The 20,014-nt window shown below is 56.7% G+C and overlaps 2 protein-coding genes across 4 annotated transcripts in view; one reads left to right on the plus strand and one right to left on the minus strand.

Moving 5' to 3' along the window:
- Positions 1 to 20,014, minus strand: part of ccdc102a (coiled-coil domain containing 102A) — a 778,838-nt gene that overhangs the window by 133,836 nt on the left and 624,988 nt on the right. The window lies entirely within an intron of this gene.
- ciapin1 (cytokine induced apoptosis inhibitor 1) lies at positions 8,315 to 19,152 on the plus strand. The gene is made up of 5 exons (XM_085990890.1): positions 8,315 to 8,518; positions 10,224 to 10,373; positions 12,465 to 12,541; positions 13,270 to 13,441; positions 18,947 to 19,152. Exons 1-5 carry the CDS (start codon positions 8,362 to 8,364, stop codon positions 19,135 to 19,137), a joined length of 747 nt encoding a protein of 248 aa, XP_085847016.1. The 5' UTR covers positions 8,315 to 8,361; the 3' UTR covers positions 19,138 to 19,152.

The raw sequence follows: 20,014 nt of genomic DNA on the forward strand, positions 1-20,014 counted from the left end.
CCTCCCCTCACTCTTTCCTCCCTCCTCCCCCCTCACTCTTTCTCCCCCCCTCCTCCCTCCCTCCCTCCTCCCTCCCCCCCTCACTCTTTCCTCCCCCTCACCTCCTCCCCCTCACTCTTTCCCTCCCCCCCTCCCACTCTTTCCCTCCCCCCCTCACTCTTTCCCTCCCCCCTCACTCACTCTTTCCTCCCCCCTCACTCTTTCCCTCCCCCCTCACTCTTTCCCTCCCCCCCTCACTCTTCCCTCCCCCTCACTCTTTCCCTCCCCCTCACTCTTTCCCTCCCCCCTCACTCTTTCCCTCCCCCCCTCACTCTTTCCCTCCCCCCCTCACTCTTTCCCTCCCCCCCTCATTCTTTCCCTCCCCCCTCACTCTTTCCCTCCCCCCTCACTCTGTCCCTCCCCCCTTCACTCTTTCCTCCCCCCTCACTCTTTCCCTCCCCCCTCACTCTTTCCCTCCCCCTCCACTCTTCCCTCCCCCCTCACTCTTTCCCTCCCCCCTCACTCTTTCCTCCCCCCTCACTCTTTCCCTCCCCCCTCACTCTTTCCCCCCCCTCTCTCTTTCCTCCCCCCCTCACTCTTTCCCTCCCCCCTCACTCTTTCCTCCCCCCTCACTTTCTTATCCCTCCCCCCCTCACTCTTTCCTCCCCCCCTCACTTCTTCCTCCCCCCTCACTCTTTCCCTCCCCCCTCACTCTTTCCCTCCCCCCTCTCACTCTTCCCTCCCCCCCTCACTCTTTCCTCCCCCTCACTCTTTCCCTCCCCCCTCACTCTTTCCTCCCCCCTCACTCTTTCCCTCCCCCTCACTCTTTCCCTCCCCCCTCACTCTTTCCCTCCCCCCTCACTCTTTCCTCCCCCCTCACTCTTTCCCTCCCCCTCACTCTTTTCCTCCCCCCTCACTCTTTCCCTCCCCCCCTCACTCTTTCCCTCCCCCCCTCACTCTTTCCTCCCCCTCACTCTTTCCCTCCCCCTCACTCTTTCCCCTCACTCTTTCCCTCCCCCCTCACTCTTTCCCTCCCCCCCTCACTCTTTCCTCCCCCCTCACCTTTCCTCCCCCCTCACTCTTCCATCCCCCCACTCACTCTTTCCCTCCCCCCTCACTCTTCCCTCCCCCCTCACTCTTTCCCTCCCCCTCACACTTTCCCTCCCCCTCACTCTTCCCTCCCCCCTCACTCTTTCCCTCCCCCCTCTCTTTCCTCCCCCTCACTCTTCCCTCCCCCCTCACTCTTTCTCCCCCCTCACTCTTTCCCTCCCCCCCTCACTCTTTCCCTCCCCCCTCACTCTTTCCCCCCCCTCACTCTTTCCCTCCCCCTCACTCTTTCCCTCCCCCCTCACTCTTTCCCTCTCACCTTCCCTCCCCCTCTTTCCCTCCCCCTCACTCTATCCCTCCCCCCTCACTCTTTCCCTCCCCCCTCACTCTTTCCCTCCCCCCCTCACTCTTTCCCCTCCCTCCCCTCCCCTCACCTTTCCCTCCCCCCCTCACTCTTTCCCTCCCCCCCTCACTCTTTCCCCCTCCACTTCCCCCCCTCACTCTTTCCCACCCCTCACTCTTTCCCTCCCCCCTCACTCTTTCCCTCCCTCCCCTCACTCTTCCTCCCCCCCTCACTCTTTCCCTCCCCCCCTCACTCTTTCCCTCCCCCCCTCACTCTTTCCCTCCCCCCTCACTCTTCCCTCCCCCCTCACTCTTTCCCCCCCCCCTCACTCTTTCCCTCCCCCCCTCACTCTTTCCCTCCCCCCCTCACTATTCCTCCCCCCTCACTCTTTCCCTCCCCCCCTCACTCTTTCCCTCCCCCCCTCACTCTTTCCCTCCCCCCCTCACTCTTTCCCTCCCCCCTCACTCTTTCCCTCCCCCCTCACTCTTCCCTCCCCCCCTCACTCTTTCCCTCCCCCCCTCACTCTTTCCCTCCCCCCCTCACTCTTTCCCTCCCCCCTCACTCTTTCCCTCCCCTCACATCTTTCCTCCCCCCCTCACTCTTTCCCTCCCCCCCTCACTCTTTCCCTCCCCCCCTCACTCTTTCCCTCCCCCCTCACTCTTTCCCTCCCCCCTCACTCTTTCCCTCCCCCTCACTCTTTCCCTCCCCCTCACTCTTTCCCTCCCCCCCACTCTTTCCCTCCCCCCTCACTCTTTCCTCCCCCCCTCACTCTTCCCTCCCCCCTCACTCTTTCCCTCCCCCTCTTCTCTCTTTCCCTCCCCCTCACTCTTTCCTCCCCCCTCACTCTTTCCCTCCCCCCTCACTCTTCCCTCCCCCTCACTCTTTCCTCCCCCTCACTCTTTCCCTCCCCCCTCACTCTTCCTCCCCCTCACTCTTTCCCTCCCCCCTCACTCTTTCCCTCCCCCCTCACTCTTTCCTCCCCCTCACTCTTTCCCTCCCCCTCACTCTTTCCCTCCCCCTCACTCTTTCCCTCCCCCCTCACTCTTTCCCTCCCCCTCACTCTTTCCCTCCCCTCACTCTTTCCCTCCCCCCTCACTCTTTCCCTCCCCCCTCACTCTTTCCCTCCCCCCCTCACTCTTTCCCTCCCCCCCTCACTCTTTCCCTCCCCCCCTCACTCTTTCCTCCCCCCTCACTCTTTCCCTCCCCCCCTCACTCTTTCCCTCCCCCCTCACTCTTTCCCTCCCCCCTCACTCTTTCCCTCCCCCCTCACTCTTTCCTCCCCCCCTCACTCTTTCCCTCCCCCCTCACTCTTTCCCTCCCCCCTCACTCTTTTCCCTCCCCCCTCACTCTTTCCTCCCCCCCTCACTCTTTCCCTCCCCCCCTCACTCTTTCCCTCCCCCCTCACTCTTTCCCTCCCCCCCTCACTCTTCCCTCCCCCCCTCACTCTTTCCCTCCCCCCCTCACTCTTCCTCCCCCCTCACTCTTCCCTCCCCCCCCTCACTCTTTCCTCCCCCCTCACGCTTCCTCCCTCACTCTTTCCCTCTCCCTCCTCCCCCTCACTCTTTCCTCCCTCCTCTCCCCCTCACTCTTTCCCTCCCTCCCTCCCCTATACCCTCTTTCCCTCACTCCCCATCCCTCTTTCCCTCCCTCCCCCTCCCTCTTCCCTCCCTCCCTCCTCCCCTCCCTCTTTCCTCCCTCCCTCCCCCTCTCCTCTTTCCCCTCCCTCCCCCCTCCTCTTTCCTCCCTCCCCCTCCCTCTTTCCCTCCCTCCCCCTCCCTCTTTCCCTCCCCCTCCCTCTTTCCCTCCTCCCCCTCCCTCTTTCCCTCCCTCCCCCTCCCTCTTTCCTCCCTCCCCCTCCCTCTTTCCCTCCCTCCCCTCCCTCTTCCTCCCCCCTCCCTCTTTCCCTCCCTCCCCCTCCCTCTTTCCCTCCCTCCCCCTCCCTCTTTCCCTCCTCCCCCTCCCTCCCTTTCCCTCCCTCCCCCTCCTCCTTTCCCTCCCTCCCTCCCCCTCCCTCTTTCCCTCCCTCCCTCCCCCTCCCTCTTTCCTCCCTCCCTCCCCCTCCCTCTTTCCCTCCCTCCCTCCCCCTCCCTCCCCCTCCCTCTTTCCCTCCCTCCCTCCCCTCCCTCTTTCCCTCCCTCCCCCTCCCTCTTTCCCTCCCTCCCCCTCCCTCTTTCCCTCCCTCCCCCTCCCTCTTTCCCTCCCTCCCCCTCCCTCTTTCCCTCCCTCCCCCTCCCTCCCCCTCCCTCTTTCCCTCCCTCCCCCTCCCTCCCCCTCCCTCTTTCCTCCCTCCCCCTCCTCTTTCCCTCTCTTTCCTCCCTCCCCCTCCCTCTTCCCTCCCTCCCCCTCCCTCTTTCCCTCCCTCCCCCTCCCTCTTTCCCTCCCTCCCCCTCCCTCTTTCCCTCCCTCCCCCTCCCTCTTTCCCTCCCTCCCCCTCCCTCTTTCCCTCCTCCCCCTCCCTCTTTCCCTCCCTCCCCCTCCCTCTTTCCCTCCCTCCCCCTCCCTCTTTCCCTCCCTCCCCTCCCTCTTTCCCTCCCTCCCCCTCCCTCTTTCCCTCCCCCCCTCCCTCTTTCCCTCCCCCCTCCCTCTTTCCCTCCCCCTCCCTCTTTCCCTCCCCCTCTCCCTCCCCCCCTCCCTCTTTCCCTCCCTCCCCCTCCCTCCCCCTCCCTCTTTCCCTCCCTCCCCCTCCCCCTCCCTCTTTCCCTCCCTCCCCCTCCCTCTTCCCTCCCTCCCCCTCCCTCTTCCCCTCCCTCTTCCCCTCCCTCTTCCCCTCCCTCTTCCCCTCCCTCTTCCCCTCCCTCTTCCCCTCCCTCTTCCCCTCCTCTCCCTCTTTCCCTCCCTCCCCCTCCCTCTTTCCCTCCCTCCCCCTCCCTCTTTCCCTCCCTCCCTCTTTCCCTCCCTCCCCCTCCCTCTGTCCCTCCCTCCCCCTCCCTCTGTCCCTCCCTCCCCCTCCCTCTGTCCCTCCCTCCCCCTCCCTCTGTCCCTCCCTCCCCTCCCTCTGTCCCTCCCTCTGTCCCTCCCTCTTTCCCTCCCTGCCCCCCTCCCTCCCCCTCCCTCTTTCCCTCCCTGCCCCCCTCCCTCCCCCTCCCTCTTTCCCTCCCTCCCCCCCTCCCTCCCTCCCCCTCCTCTTTCCCTCCCTCCCCCTCCCTCTTTCCCTCCCTCCCCCTCCCTCTTTCCCTCCCTCTTTCCCTCCCTCTTCCCCTCCCTCTTTCCCTCCCTCTTCCCCTCCCTCTTTCCCTCCCTCCCCCTCCCTCTTTCCCTCCCTCTCCCTCCCCCTCCCTCTTTCCCTCCCTTCCCTCCCCCTCCCTCTTTCCCTCCCTTCCCCTCCTCTTTCCCTCCCTGCCCCCCTCCCTCCCCCTCCCTCTTTCCCTCCCTGCCCCCCTCCCTCCCCCTCCCTCTTTCCCTCCCTCCCCCCTCCCTCCCCCCTCCCTCCCCCTCCCTCCCCCTCCCTCTTTCCCTCCCTCTTTCCCTCCCTCTTTCCCTCCCTCTTTCCCTCCCTCCCCCTCCCTCTTTCCCTTCCTTCCTCCCCCTCCCTCTTTCCCTCCCTCCCCTCCCTCTTTCCCTCCCTTTTCCCCTCCCTCTTTCCCTCCCTCCCCCTCCCTCTTTCCCTCCCTCCCCCTCCCTCTTTCCCTCCCTCCCCCTCCCTCCCCCTCCCTCTTTCCCTCCCTCCCCCTCCCTCTTTCCCTCCCTCCCCCTCCCCCTCCCTCTTTCCCTCCCTCCCCCTCCCCCTCCCCCTCCCCCTCCCCCTCCCCCTCCCCCTCCCCCTCCCCTCCCTCTTTCCCTCCCTCTTTCCCTCCCTCTTTCCCTCCCTCTTTCCCTCCCTCTTTCCCTCCCTCTTTCCCTCCCTCTTCCCCTCCCTCTTCCCCTCCCTCTTCCCCTCCCTCTTTCCCTCCCTCCCCCTCCCTCTTTCCCTCCCTCCCCCTCCCTCTTTCCCTCCCTCCCCCTCCCTCTTTCCCTCCCTCCCCTCCCTCTTTCCCTCCCTCCCCCTCCCTCCCCCTCCCTCTTTCCCTCCCTCCCCCTCCCTCTTTCCCTCCCTCCCCCTCCCTCTTTCCCTCTCTTTCCCTCCCTCCCCCTCCCTCTTTCCCTCCCTCCCCCTCCCTCTTTCCCTCCCTCCCCCTCCCTCTTTCCCTCCCTCCCCCTCCCTCTTTCCCTCCCTCCCCCTTCCTCTTTCCCTCCCTCCCCCTTCCTCTTTCCCTCCCTCCCCCTTCCTCTTTCCTCCCTCCCCTCCTCTTTCCTCCCTCCCCCTTCCTCTTTCCCTCCCTCCCCCTTCCTCTTTCCCTCCCTCCCCCTCCCTCTTTCCCTCCCTCCCCCTCCCTCTTTCCCTCCCTCCCCCTCCCTCTTTCCCTCCCTCCCCCTCCCTCTTTCCCTCCCTCCTCCCCCTCCCCCTCCCTCTTTCCCTCCCTCCCTCCTCCCCTCCCTCTTTCCCTCCCTCCCTCCTCCCCCCTCCCTCCTCCCCCCTCCCTCCCCCCCCCTCTCTTCCCCCCCCCCCTCTCCCAATACAATACACTACAAATCGCTTTATTGGCATGATAAGGTACATCTTATGTTGCCAAAGCATCAAAATACATTTATGGTTGAACACATAAACGCAGTTCTATTCATACAGTGTATAAACAGGTATATCCCTGAGTGTATAAATATACCTTTGCCTTGTTTATATATACTCTTTTCTTAGTTTACTGGTTGTCCCTTTGTTCATGGCAAGCTGTAACATAGTGTGCCGCCAGTGTGACACAGCTTCTCTCCTCCCGAGTAGGAATGGGAGTTTTTGGTTGTCAGTCAGATTTCTGAATTCAGGGCATATTTGTGAGAATTTTTGGTAGAAATTCTCTCTGATGCCCTGATATTTTCCACAGGCTGTGAGGAAGTGCATCTCTGTCTCAACTACTCCCTGACTGCAGTGAGAGCATATCCTGTCTTCTCTTGGCAGCCTGGTCTGCCTGTGTCTGCCTTTTTCGATTGCTAGGCTATGTTCGCTAAGTCTGTACCTTGTCAAGGTTCTTCTCAGTTTGTTATCCTTTACCATGGTCAGGTAATCAGCTATGTTGTATTGTCTGTTTAGGGCCAAGTAGCAATTGAGTTTGCTTTGGGTTTTTGTTGTTTCTGCCCAATATGTCAGATATTTTTCCTTTTGCTTAGCGACGATTGTGTTGGGTCGAATTCTTTGTGTTACCCTGTCACTGTCCTGGGGCTGGTTATTGTTAGTAGTTACTTCACTGAGTCCCAGGACTAGTTGACTGAGGGTATTCTTCTTTATGGTCAGCTCTTGGCATTTCAGGGCGTCGTAGTGATAGCATTGGGGATTGCTCATTTGTAGGTGATTCCAAAATTTGGTGGCTCTTTTTTGGATAGTGATTATTAATGGATATTGGCCTAGTTCCGCCCTGCATGCATTGTTTACTGTTTTCCTTTGAGTCCGGAGGATACTTTTACAGAATTCTGCATGTAGGATCTCAATTGGGTGTTTGTCCCATTTTGCAAATTCTTGTTGTGTTAGCGGTCCCCATACCTCTTCCCCCCCCCCCCCCTCCCTCCCCCTCCCCTCCCCCCCCACCCTCCTCCCCCCCTCCTCCCCCCCTCTCTCCCTCCCCCCCTCTCCCTCCCCCCCTCTCCCTCCCCCCCTCTCCCTCCCCCCCTCTCCCTCCCCCCCTCCTCTCCCTCCCTCCCTCCCCCCCCCCTCCCCCTCCCTCCCCCTCCCCCTCCCCCCTCCCTCCCCTCTCCTCCCCCCCCTCTCCTCCCCCCCTCTCCCCCCCTCCCCTCCCCCCCCTCTCCCCCCCTCTCCCTCTCCCCCTCCCCCCCTCCCTCCCCCTCCCTCTCCCCCTCCCCCCCTCTCCCTCTCCCCCTCCCCCCTCTCCCTCCCCCCTCCCTCTCCCCCTCCCCCCGTCTCCCTCCCTCCCCCCCTTCTCTCTTCCCCCCCTTCTCTCTTCCCCCTCTCCTCCCCCCCCTCTCCCCCCCTCTCCCCCCCCCCTCCCTCTCCCCCTCCCTCTCCCTCTCCCTCTCCCCCTCCCCCCCTCTCCCTCTCCCCCTCCCCCCTCCCTCTCCCCCTCCCCCCGTCTCCCTCCCTCCCCCCCTTCTCTCTTCCCCCCCCTTCTCTCTTCCCCCCCCCTTCTCTCTTCCCCCCCTTCTCTCTTCCCCCCCTTCTCTCTTCCCCCCCCCCCCCGTCGCTCGCTCGCTCGCCCTCTTCCCCGCCCCCCCCCCCCCCCCCCCAGTCGCTCGCTCGCCCTCTCTCTTCCAACAGCAATATGCCGTCGAAAAAGCCTTGGCACCGCCGGGCACTCCAGCTAGTAAACATATAAATGCTTAAAGGGTGGGGCCGATTCGGAACCAAAAAGGAGATCTTGTTGTGGAGGCAGAGGGCATGACTGAGGTCTAATTGAGTACTTTGCATCTGTCTTCACTAGAGAAGAGGATGCTGCCAATCTCACAGGAAAGGAGGAGGCAGTAGCGATATTGGACAGGTTAAAAATAGATCATGAGAATGTACTCGTAGAAAAGTCACCCAGTCTGGATGGGATGCATCCTAGGTCATTGAGGGTGGAAATTGCAGAGGCTCTGGCCACAATCTTCCAATCCTCCTTGGATATGGGGTGGTGCCAGATAACTGGAGGACTGCAAATGTTACAACCCTGTTGGGGGGGAAAAAAAGGGGAGAGGGATAAACCCAGCAACTGCTGACCAGTCAGCCTAATGTCAGTGGTGGGGAAACTTTTAGAGACAATAATCCGGGACAAAATTCATTGGCATTTGGAAAAGTATGGGTTAATAAATGAAAGTCAGCACGGATTTGTTAAAGACAAATCGTGTTTGATGAACTTGACCGAGTTCTTTGATGAAGTAACTGAGAGGGTTAATGAGAGTAGTGCAGTTGATGTGCACATGGACTTTCAAATGGTGTTGGACAAAGGACCACATCCTAGACCCTCCCCTCGCGGCCCTTGTACCTCCCAGCATTTTAAGCTGAATATTGTGTTTTCTGTGCTAAAGCAGGAGTTGCAATGGATCAGTTTGATATAAAGGCGGGCCACAATGTGGTTGTAATCTGGGACAGTTCAACCACTGCTGAGTCCCAGACCAAGCTGGTGCAAGACATTCGAACAGTCACTGGGGCTTTAGGACACGTGGCGATGGAGAACATTGAGAGGCTACAGATATGTAAGTTCAAAAACAAGATCACATACTTTTCTTTCTCCTCTTCCCCCTTAGTGTATTTAGTTATTGCCCCTAGTTACAGTATCCTTGGGGAGCCCTGGCTGTAATCTCTATCCAGCCTGATTTTCTATCCAGCTCCACACCATCTCATTTCTGTCAGTCCTTACTGTAGCCATTGATCAGAGGGGGCATCCTTGTCAAAAGTGCTCAAAATCCAAGTGTGTGTTCCAATGTACAGGAAAAGTGAGAGAAAACCATCAGTCCCACGCTCGGCTGTTGACCATCAGTCGGCCGTTGACCATCAGTCCCCCGCTGTTGATCAACCAATGGGCCTGTAATATCTCTGAAATCTTCAGCTGGTTAGTTAAACGTGCCAGCCGTGGCTTAGTGGATAGCACACTCGCCTCTGAGTCAGAAGGTCATAGGTTCAAGCCCCACATCAGAGACTTAATCTAGCCTGATAAAATTGGGGCTACTTTTGTTTTTTATTTGTTTCTGGGATGTGGGCGTCCATTTATTGCCCATCCCTAGCTGCCCTTGAGCAGGTGGTGGCGAGCCGCCGCCTTGAACCACTGCAGTCCATGTGGTGAAGATACTCCCACAGTGCTGTTAGGGAGGGAGTTCCAGGATTTTGACCCAGCGACAATGAAGGAATGGCCGATATATGCCCAAGTCAGGATGATGTGTGACTTGAAGGGCAACTTGGAGGTGGTGGTGTTCCCATGTGCCTGCTGCCCTTGTCCTTCTAGGTGGTAGAGGTTTGGGAGGTGCTGCCGAAGAAGCCTTGGCGAGTTGCTGCAGTGCATCTTGTAGATGGTACACACTGCAGCCACAGTACGCCGGTGGTGGAGGGAGTGAATGTTTAAGGTGGTGGATGGGGTGCCAGTCAAGCGGGCTGCTTTGTCTTGGATGGTGTCGAGGTTCTTGAGTGATAAAGGGTTTTGAGTTTCCCCATCCTTTTCTGATGAGCAGGTTTCACATTATATCTTCTCCCCCATCCCTTACTCCAAGGAGCTGAGAATAATGATAGTGTCCCCATCACTGTGGCTGAAATCAAGTAACTGCACAAACCAGGAATGGGGTCCCGGGATCTTCCTGGGCTGCACAACTCAGCTCCTCCTGGGATAACCTCATGGAGCCATTCAACCCTCCCCTCCACCAACCCTTTAACACTTATTCGTGGCATTTCCCCACAGCTTGTGACCAGCTCACATCAAGTGCTGATTGGTGCACGGTGCCTCTGCTAGAGGAATAGCAATTGAGGTGTTGTAGCTGCAAGTTAAATAGGAATTACAGCACAGAAACAGGCTGTTCAGCCCAACCAGTCCGTGCTGGGGTTTACCCTCAGCACGAGCACTATCCTAATCCCGTGTTCTCGCCCTGTTCCTATATCGTTTCACCCTCCTTTCTTTCAACCACCTATCTAACCTATTCTTAAATGTTGACATGGTCTCTAACGCTGGTAGTACATTGCAAACCTCACAACCCTCTGTCTAAAAAGAGTTCCTGCTGCTCTCTGTCCTAAATCTCTTAAATTTAATCTTATATCTGTGTGTTAATAAATAAGCTGCATTTAATGCCGGGTCACTGTGCTGCGATTGTTGTATAGTGCAGCCTGTAGACTGGCCAGTGGCAGCTGCTCCGGGTGAGTCAGTGCAGGTGTGCTCTGGGTTTGCTGTCCCATCAATTTCAATCACTCTGATTCCAGCTGCTCACAGGGAGTCCAGCTTTGATGTCGTGCTCTCGGGCGTTGTGCCAAACTCTGCCACCGTACACACCTTTGAGATCTTTGCAGAAATAGCGCGAATCCTGAAGCCTGGAGGAAGGTTTTACTTCACGGAGCCCGTGTGTGTATCAGGTGAGCAGGTGACATTCCACTCTGGGCTTTTGCTGGGTAAATTCAGTTGCAATGTTTCTTTAGATGGAAAGGGGACCAAGGCCAAACATGGATGATAACAATATGAATTATATTGAGATGAGGGAATAAGAACAGTAAATGCTGGAAATACTCAGCAGGTCAGGCAGCATCTGTGGCGAGAGAAACAGAGTTAACGTTTCAGATAAATAACCTTTTGTCAGAACTGGAAAATTTTAGCGATGTAACAGATTCTAAGCAAGTACAGAGGCGGGGGAGGGGAAGAACGAACAAAAGGTGGAAGACAGGAGAGATTAAATGACAAAAGGGATGATTGGTGCAAGGCGAAAGAGGGTGGTAACGGGACAAGAAAAGAAACAAAAGATGGGTCTAGATTTTCTGTAAATGACAACAGCAGAATCATTACAAGCACTGGCTGTCTGGAAAAAATGGGAGCAGTTAATATGATCTGAAATAGTTGAACTCTTAACTTGAGTCTGGAAGGCTGTAAAGTGCCTCATCGAAAGATGAGATGTTGTTCATCGAGCTTCCGTTGAGCTTCATTGGGACAGTGTAGGGGGTCGAGGATACAGAGGTCAGAGTAGGAGTGGGACAGAGAATTAAAATGTCAAACGACCAGAAGCTCAGATTCACGCTTGCAGATTGAACTGAGCAATCACCCAATCTGCGATTGGTCTCCCCAGTGTAGAGGAGACCACATCGTGAGCAGCGAATATAGTAAACTAATTTGAAGGAAGGACAAGTAAATCACTGTTTCATCTGGAAAGAGTGTTTGGGACCCTGGACAGTGGGAAGTGTGGAGGTTAAAGGGCAGGTGTTGCATCTCCTGTGCTTGCATGGGAAGGTGCCAGGGGCAGGGGTGTTGGAGGCGATTGAGGAGTGGACCAAGGTATTGCGGAGGGAATGGTCCCTTCGGAATGCTGAAAGGGCAGAGGAGGGGAAGATGTGTTTGATGGCGGAGGATGATCCGTTGAATGTGGAGGCTGGTGGGGTGGAAGGCAAAGACGAGGAGCCCCATCGTGGTTCTGGTAAGGAGGGGAAGGGGTGAGAGCAGAAGTGTGGAAAGTGGAATGGACACAGTCGAGGGCCATGTCAACCACAGTGGAGGGGAATCCTCACTTGAAGAAAAAGACATGTCGGAAACATTGGTATTAAGCTGCGGGCTGCCTGTTCTGAGGACTGACCTCTCCATAACGGCCACGTGTCTCCGAGTGAAATTGTACCTTTGTGCTCTGCACCTCAACACACGAGCACCTCAATCCCAAAGACTGGCCATGGGAGTGAGTGTGAGAGATGGGAGTGAGTGTGAGAGATGGGAGTGGAAAGCAAAGAGCCTCTGATGCCATCCTTGTGGGCTGACCCTTGGTGTTGGTGCCAGTCCACTGGGAGTGAGTGCGATTGTGCCCATAAGTCAGCCTGCATTTGGCAATCTCACTGCGAGGCTTTGAAGAGGTGTAGGCAATGGCAACATCAGCTGATGCAGTTGGAGAATGTTGCTCTGAAGTTGGCATTAATGCTTCCTTCAAGCTGAGCAGAGGGAGCTTTGCCCTGCTTCTTCCTCATTTGACTTGGCAGTGCTAAATGTTAGCCCTGGCCGTCCATTGTGGGCAGAGAAAGATTCATTTGGAGAAATCACTGGGGTGCGTTTTCAATGCAACTTCCTCGATCCCGTCTCCTGAAGCTGGTGACATCTGAGCTCGTGTCAATGGGCAATTTGACCATGGGAGATCCCATGGCCAAGCCTGGCCCCGTCCACACACGTGCTGATTCCAATAGATGTCGCTGGGCAGTGCTGAGGGGGGCAGGGGGTGATGGAAACACAGAGGCATCGAGCAGAAATGCCCTGCTGATGTTATTTGAGCTTCCCTTGTGGTTCCTGCTGACTGGACCCTTGCCCTGAGTTGCGGAGATGTCTGTGATCTCCCTCTGCCTACCTGCTTCAGTCAGCAAGTGTAGTAAAGGGTCAAACTGGCTGCTGGAGACAGTGATCAGTCATTAACCTGGGACAGTGATCAGTCATTACCCTGGGACAGTATCATGCTCTGATCCAGTGCTCTCTTGTGTCTGCGTTAGGTGATTACAGCAAACTGAAGACTGCATCCCAGCTTGCCTCCATTCTCAAACTGTCCGGGTTCACCGAGATCTGTAAGGTAGGGCTCAGCCCTGGCACTCACACTGCCCTTCTTCATGGAGTGGTGAGGGGGGGGTGGGTGCGGAGGGGATGGAGCTGGGGGAGTGCAGAGGGGGTTTGGGTGGTGGAGTGGGGTGGGGTTGGGTTGGTGGGAAGTGGGGGGGGTGCGGAGGTGGGGTGGAGTAGGGAGGCAGGGTGGGGAGGGGGGAAGTGAGGGGGTGAGTGGGAAGGGGGTGAGGTGGGGTGGAGTGAGGGTCTGGTGGGTGGGAAGATGCTGAGCTGGGGTGACTTCAGTGGGCTCGGTTTCTATCTACACTTTAAAATGTCTCCCCTTGCCCTAATGGCTTGGACTATCGTCGGGATTTGAAACCATCAGCACTGGGCCCTCAGCCCAGTCACTGTTCTCCCTGTCTGGACAGGCGGCCCAGTCCCTGGGTAATCTCATATCCCGTGTGCGCTCGAGATCCACACCCACATACTTCCCAGCAGGGTCACAGCCACCTTGTGTCTCTATTCCTGTAGCACCCCCTCCACCCTGGCAGCAGCACAGCCCTCATGCAGTTGGGTGGTCTGTGCAACAGGTGCATATGCCCACTGAGCCTTTGTGGGGATGTGAAGGGGGGGTGCGGAGGGGGTGTGCTTCACACCTTGTGCTTCAGGATAAGCTTATTTACTTTGGTTTGTTCCAACTCCTCTTCGCACACTTGACCAGCAGTCACTGAACCCAATGATTCTGCTTCTTCTCAGATGCGGAATGAATCTTTGACTCCTGAACAGCTGAGTTCCATAAAACAAGCCATCGGCTACCTGGGTAGCAACTTGTTCAAGGTGGGAGTAAAGGCCAAGAAACCAAACTTCGAAGTCGGATCCTCCATTCAACTTAACCTGTCCTTCGTTAAGAAGCCTAAAGCACCAACAGGTAAGTGATGGTTAGCTGCCTGAAGGCAGGTGTCACTGCGCAGTGGTTAAGGGTTATGTTGGTGTATTGTTATGGGGCTGGACTCGTAATCCGTTCGGACCCCGCTGTACCAGGTTCTGGAAGGGGATTTGGTAAGGCTGGTCAAGTGTGGGTTGTCACAGCTGGGGCTCGAATGCCCCTCAGCGAGGGAACCTGCCCCCAAGTCTGGTCCAGTCCTACCTGAGCTTTTTCACTATTGCTGCTCTCTTAGTGACCCAGCCAAGGATGGGCAATAAAAGCAGCCTTGTCATCAACACCCACACCCCAAGAATCAGTGAAAACCCAAGTAAGTTCTCACTGTCGAAGCAGAATGCCTTTCCTTGTCATTCTGGCTGCTGACTGAGATCCAGCAGTGCTCCATATTTCTGGGCATACCTACTGCTGCAATCAATGTGTGGTGCTCAGAGTATTTATCACTCCAAAGAATATTCTGTATATTTTAAAATGTATTCTGCTCAATGTGTGGGGGACTGGAGCAGTTTGCAATTCAGGCAACCAGCATCATACATTCTCAGGACAGGTACAGCACGGGTTAGATACAGAGTAAAGCTCCCTCTACACTGTCCTATCAAACACTCCCAGGGCAGGTACAGTATGGGTTAGATACAGAGTAAAGCTCCCTCTACACTGTCCTATTGTGGTAAACCACTGTTTGTATTCCACTGTGTACATGCCTGGACATGCCTCGGCTGACTCCTCCCACAAGTCCTAGTATAAAGGTGACTGCTCCCCAGCCCCTTTGTATTCTGGACCGGTCGACCACTCGAGGCAGACCTTCATTCTTTTGTTAATAAAAGCCTTTAGTTACTCTCTTAACTCTCGGTCTTTTATGAGTAATTGATAGCGCATCAATTTTATTAACAAAATTTTTATAATGGAGAAGATCCTCACACCAGCATGCCTGGACTTAGATCATCGGGAGGCGGACTCATCCACCAAGTTTACTCACTGGCTTAAGTGTTTCGAAAAATTCCTGACCGCCTCCGCAGCAATCAAATCGGACGAGGACAAACTGGATGTCCTGACCTCCAAAGTGAACCACCGAGTGTACTCGGTCATCCAAGACGCGACCTCGTACGCGGACGCTATCAAGCTCCTCAAGGACCAGTACACGCGCCCAGTGAACGAAGTGTACGCCAGGCACCTTCTGGGGAGTCGTAAACAACAACCTGGGGAATTGACCGTGGAATACCTTCAGGCACTGTCTGTGCTTGGCCGGGCCTGTGGTTGTAAGGATGTAAAGGCCGCCGTGTACACAGAGGAACTTATCCGGGACGCTTTTGTAGCGGGCCACAGATCCAATTACACCCGACAGCGACTGTTGGAGCAGAGTGACCTCAACCTCAACAAGGCCTCTGAACTCGCACTATCACTGGATGCAGCCTACCGGGGCATGGATGCCTACTCCTCTGCACCGTGGATGCCGCGGGGAATGACAGCCTGGGACACGGTAGGACCGCCTCATAGCGCCATGCCACCCCAGCCACACCCCAGCAACGGCCCAACTACCGCAGCAGTGTCCCAAGGCCAGACAGCAGTGCCCCAAGGCCAGAAATGCTACTTTTGTGGCCAGGCAAAACACCCCAGAGCGCGCTGCCTGGCGAAAAACGCGATCTGCTCGGGCTGCGGGAAGAAGGGACACTACGCTAACGTCTGCAGGGCCAAAGCCACCCCGAACCCCAGCAGCGCCGCGTGTGGGCCATGCGGGCCGCCATCTTGGGCCTCCCCGGCCATGTGCGAACCACCGGTACAGCAGCCATTTTGGACGCCTCCAGCCACATGGGGATCATGGACGCCGCCATCTTGGACGACAGCCGGAACGCAGCAGGCCCCCAACACCGCCTCACCTGATACCCGCAGCGACACACCGACCCCTACGCTGGCATCCGTTACACTGGACCAAGCAAGACCGCACCAGCTGGCCAGCTCCACAATGGACATTAAGGTAAATGGCCACGATACAATCTGCCTTTTTGACTCTGGGAGCACGGAGAGCTTCATCCACCCCGACACGGTGCGGCGTTGCTCTCTCCCAGTCCTGCCTGCGCACCAGCGGATTTCTATGGCCTCCGAGTCCCAGTCGGCGGACATCGGCGGCTACTGCATAGTGACACTCGTAGTAGACGGGACCGTGTACGATCATTTTAAACTTCTGGTCCTGCCTGACCTCTGCGCTGCCGTCCTGCTGGGGTTAGATTTTCAGTGCCACCTTAAAAGTGTTACGATGGCGTACGGTGGACCCCTACCCCCACTCACAGTCCGCAGCCAGCAGCTCCCAAATTGCCCGCCGCGCACCAGGTGCAACCTCTCCACACTCAGAGTCACCCCCCCCCCCCCCCCCCCACTGTTTGCTAACCTCACCCCCGACTGTAAGCCCATCGCCACAAAGAGCAGGCGATACAGTGCCGGGGACAGGGTTTTCATTAAAACCGAACTGGAGCGGCTCCTGAAGGAAGGGATTACTGAGGGCAGCACCAGCCCCTGGCGAGCCAAGGTTGTGGTCGTTAAGACCGGCGAGAAGCAGCGCCTGGTCATCGACTACAGCCAGACAATAAATCGCTACACCCTGCTGGACGCCTACCCACTGCCCCGCATAGCTGATATGGTCAACCAGATCGCGCAGTACCGCGTCTTCTCGACCATTGACCTGAAATCAGCGTACCACCAGCTCCCTATCCGCCCTGAGGACCGCCAGTATACTGCCTTTGAGGCAAACGGCCGCCTCTACCACTTCCTTAGGGTTCCCTTTGGCGTCACCAACGGGGTCTCCGTCTTCCAAAGGGAGATGGACCGGATGGTAGATCAAAATGCGTTGCAGGCCACTTTCCCATATCTGGACAATGTGACCATCTGCGGCCGTGACTTGCAGGACCATGACGCAAACCTCGAAAAATTCCTCCGCACCGCCCAACTCCTGAACCTGACATATAACAAGGAGAAGTGCATATTCCGCACAAACCGCCTCGCCATCCTTGGCTGTGTTGTGGAACACTGAGTCATCGGCCCCGACCCCGACCGGATGCGTCCCCTTATGGAACTCCCACTGCCTCAAGGCCCTGAAGAGGTGCCTAGGGTTTTTCTCCTATTATGCCCAGTGGGTCCCCTACTATGCGGACAAGGCCCATCCGCTGATCAAGTCCACCTCTTTTTCCCTTGACGGCAGAGGCCCGCTTAGCCTTCCACCGTATCAAGGAAGACATTGCCAAAGCCACCATGCACGCAGTGGACGAATCCATCCCCTTCCAGGTGGAAAGCGACGCGTCCGACTTTGCCCTGGCCGCTACCCTCAATCAGGCGGGGAGACCCGTGGCCGCCTTTTCACGAACCCTCCAAGGCCCGGAGAACAGACACTCCGCTGTTGAGAAGGAGGCCCAGGCGATTGTGGAGGCTGTGCGTCATTGGAGGCACTACCTGGCCGAAAAACGATTTACCCTGCTCACTGACCAACGTTCAGTTGCTTTCATGTTTAACAACAAGCAGAGGGGCAAAATCAAAAATGACAAGATCTTGAGGTGGAGAATCGAACTTTCCACCTACAATTACAAGATCTTGTACCGGCCCGGGAAGCTCAATGAACCCCCGGATGCGCTATCGCGTGGCGCCAGCGCGCAGATCGATAGACTGCGGGCCCTCCACAATGACCTCTGCCACCCGGGGGTCACCAGGTTCTTCCACTTCATCAAGGCCCGCAACCTGCCTTACTCTATTGAGGAGGTCAGGACCATGACCAGGAACTGCCAAGTCTGCGCTGAGTGCAAACCGCACTTTTATAGGCCAGACAGGGCCCACCTGATAAAAGCCACTCGCCCCTTCGAGCGCCTGAGCGTTGATTTTAAAGGGCCTCTTCCCCTCCTCCGACCGCAATGTGTACTTCCTCAATATTATTGATGAGTACTCCCGTTTCCCGTTCGCCATCCCCTGCCCGGACATGACCAGTGCCACGGTCATTAAATGTCTGAACGACCTCTTCACCCTGTTCGGTTTCCCCAGCTATATCCATAGCGACCGGGGCTCATCGTTTATGAGCGACGAACTCCGTCAGTACCTGCTAACTAGGGGTATTGCCACAAGCAGGACCACCAGTTACAACCCCCGGGGGAACGGACAGGTGGAAAGAGAAAATGCGACAGTTTGGAAGGCCGCCCTGCTAGCCTTAAAGTCTAGGGGCCTTCCAACCTCCCGCTGGCAGGATGTGCTCCCCGATGCGCTCCACTCTATTCGGTCACTGCTCTGCACTGCCACTAACGCCACCCCTCATGAGAAAATGTTTGTCTTCCCAAGGAAGTCCACATCGGGGACATCGCTACCGCCATGGCTGACGTCCCCAGGGCCAGTCCTACTGAGAAGGCACGTGAGGACCCATAAAACAGACCCCTTGGTCGAGAGGGTCGACCTCCTCCACGCCAACCCCCAGTATGCTTACATTGCATACCCGGACGGGCGGGAGGACACAGTCTCCATAAGAGACCTTGCACCCTCGGGGGCCGCAGTAACCCACTACCACCCCCCCCCCCCCCCCCCCCCCCAACGATCCGATATCCAGCCCCAGCAGACGGCAGGCCTGGGCCCCGCGACCCGCTCGACATCTACGAGGATGACACGCCTGTGCCACAGCCCACGCAGGACTCGACGCCGGAAGCTCCACTAACCCTGCCGTCGCCACGCCGATCACAGCGGCAGACAAGACCTCCGGAGAGACTCCAATACACTAACTTTTAATACACTTCACCCCGCCGGACTCAATTTTAAACAAGGGGTGAATGTGGTAAACCACTGTTTGTATTCCACTGTGGACATGCCTCGGCTGACTCCTCCCACAAGTCCTAGTATAAAGGTGACTGCTCCCCAGCCCTTTGTATTTCTGGACCGGTCGACCACTCGAGGCAGACCTTCATTCTTTTGTTAATAAAAGCCTTTAGTTACTCTCTTAACTCTCAGTCTTTTATGAGTAATTGATAGCGCATCACCTATCAAACACTCCCAGGGCAGGTACAGTATGGGTTAGATACAGAGTAAAGCTCCCTCTACACTGTCCCATCATACACTTCCAGGGCAGGTACAGTATGGGTTAGATACAGAGTAAAGCTCCCTCTACACTATCCCACCAAACGCTCCCAGAGCAGGTACAGCACGGGTTAGATACAGCTCGTAGTAAGTCCTGTGGACCGAGCAGAGTGCAATGATACTTCTCACCGCCTGCAGTCAGTGAGAGGTCACTGTGCGGGTAGCTCTTCTGAGATAGTAGAATAGTTTGCAGGTGACAGGGGTCCAAACTATTCCCTAGCAGGGCAGGAGTATTGTCTGGAAAGCAGTGGGAGAGAGTGCTCCCTCCCATTTAGTGCAGTTCGCGCATGTAGGAGGTGTTCTGTGACTGGCTGCTTTACCACTAGGTCACTGCAGGTGGTCGGATGCTGAGACCGAGCGGGCGCAGGTGATCGGACTAACCAATGGAACTTGCTGTTACAGAGAAGCCACAGCTGGACCCCAGTACGACGAAGGCCTGGACCTTGTCAGCCACTGACATGAATGACGACGATGTGGTGAGCTTCCTTTCTCAAACCCTGCTGTATCTTTCCCTGCTCCTCCCCCCGCCCCTCGAGGTCCAGGCGCTGAGAGAGCTCAGATTTTTATTATTCGTTTATGGGATGCGGGCATAGCTGGCAAGGCCAGCATTTATTGCCCATCCCTAATCGCCACCTTGAACCGCTGCAGTCCGTGTGGTGATGGTACTCCCGCAGTGCTGTTAGGGAGGGAGTTCCAGGATTTTGACCCAGCGACGATGAAGGAACAGCAGCATATTTCCAAGTCAGAATTGTGTGTGACTTGGAGGTGATGGTGTTCCCATGCGCCTGCTGCCCTTGTCCTTCTAGGTGGAAGAGGTTGCAGGTTTGGGAGGTGCTGCCGAAGAAGCCTTGATGAGTTGCTGCAGTGCATCTTGTAGATGGTACACACTGCAGCCATGGTACGCCAGTGGTGGAGGGAGTGAATGTTTAAGGTGGTGGATGGGGTGCCAATCAAGCAGGCTGCCTTGTCCTGGATGGTGTCGAGCTTCTTGAGTGTTGTTGGAACTGCACTAATCCAGGCAAGTGGAGAGTATTCCATCATACTCCAGATGGTGATCTCCCTCTAATCTTTGTGTCCATTCCCCATGCTGCTCTCTTCCCAGCCCCGCAGCAGGCTGCTGTATGGGGAATCGCAGCATTCAGTGCGATGTGCTGCATGAAAGAAAGAGCTTGTATTTATATCAAACCTTATCACCTCTCTTAAATGGGCCTCACAAGCAATCAATTGCTCTCATTCTGTGGGCCTGTAGTCACGTTCCACACAGAAAGGCCCCACAGCGAGACAGCAGCATTACATCTAGTTTTAGCATTGGGGGGCTTGAACTCGCAACTTTCTGACTCGGAGGGGAGAGAGCTACGAGCCGAGCCAAGCTGGTACTACATTAGCTAATGTTAAGCTATGCTAAACCTTCATAAAACACTGGTTTGGCCTCAGCTGGAGTATTGTGTCCAATTCTGGGCACCACACTTT

Source organism: Somniosus microcephalus, chromosome 6, assembly GCF_052327205.1.
Source record: "Somniosus microcephalus isolate GS21.2 chromosome 6, FLI_Smic_1.0, whole genome shotgun sequence".
NCBI classification, from domain to species: Eukaryota; Metazoa; Chordata; class Chondrichthyes; order Squaliformes; family Somniosidae; genus Somniosus; species Somniosus microcephalus.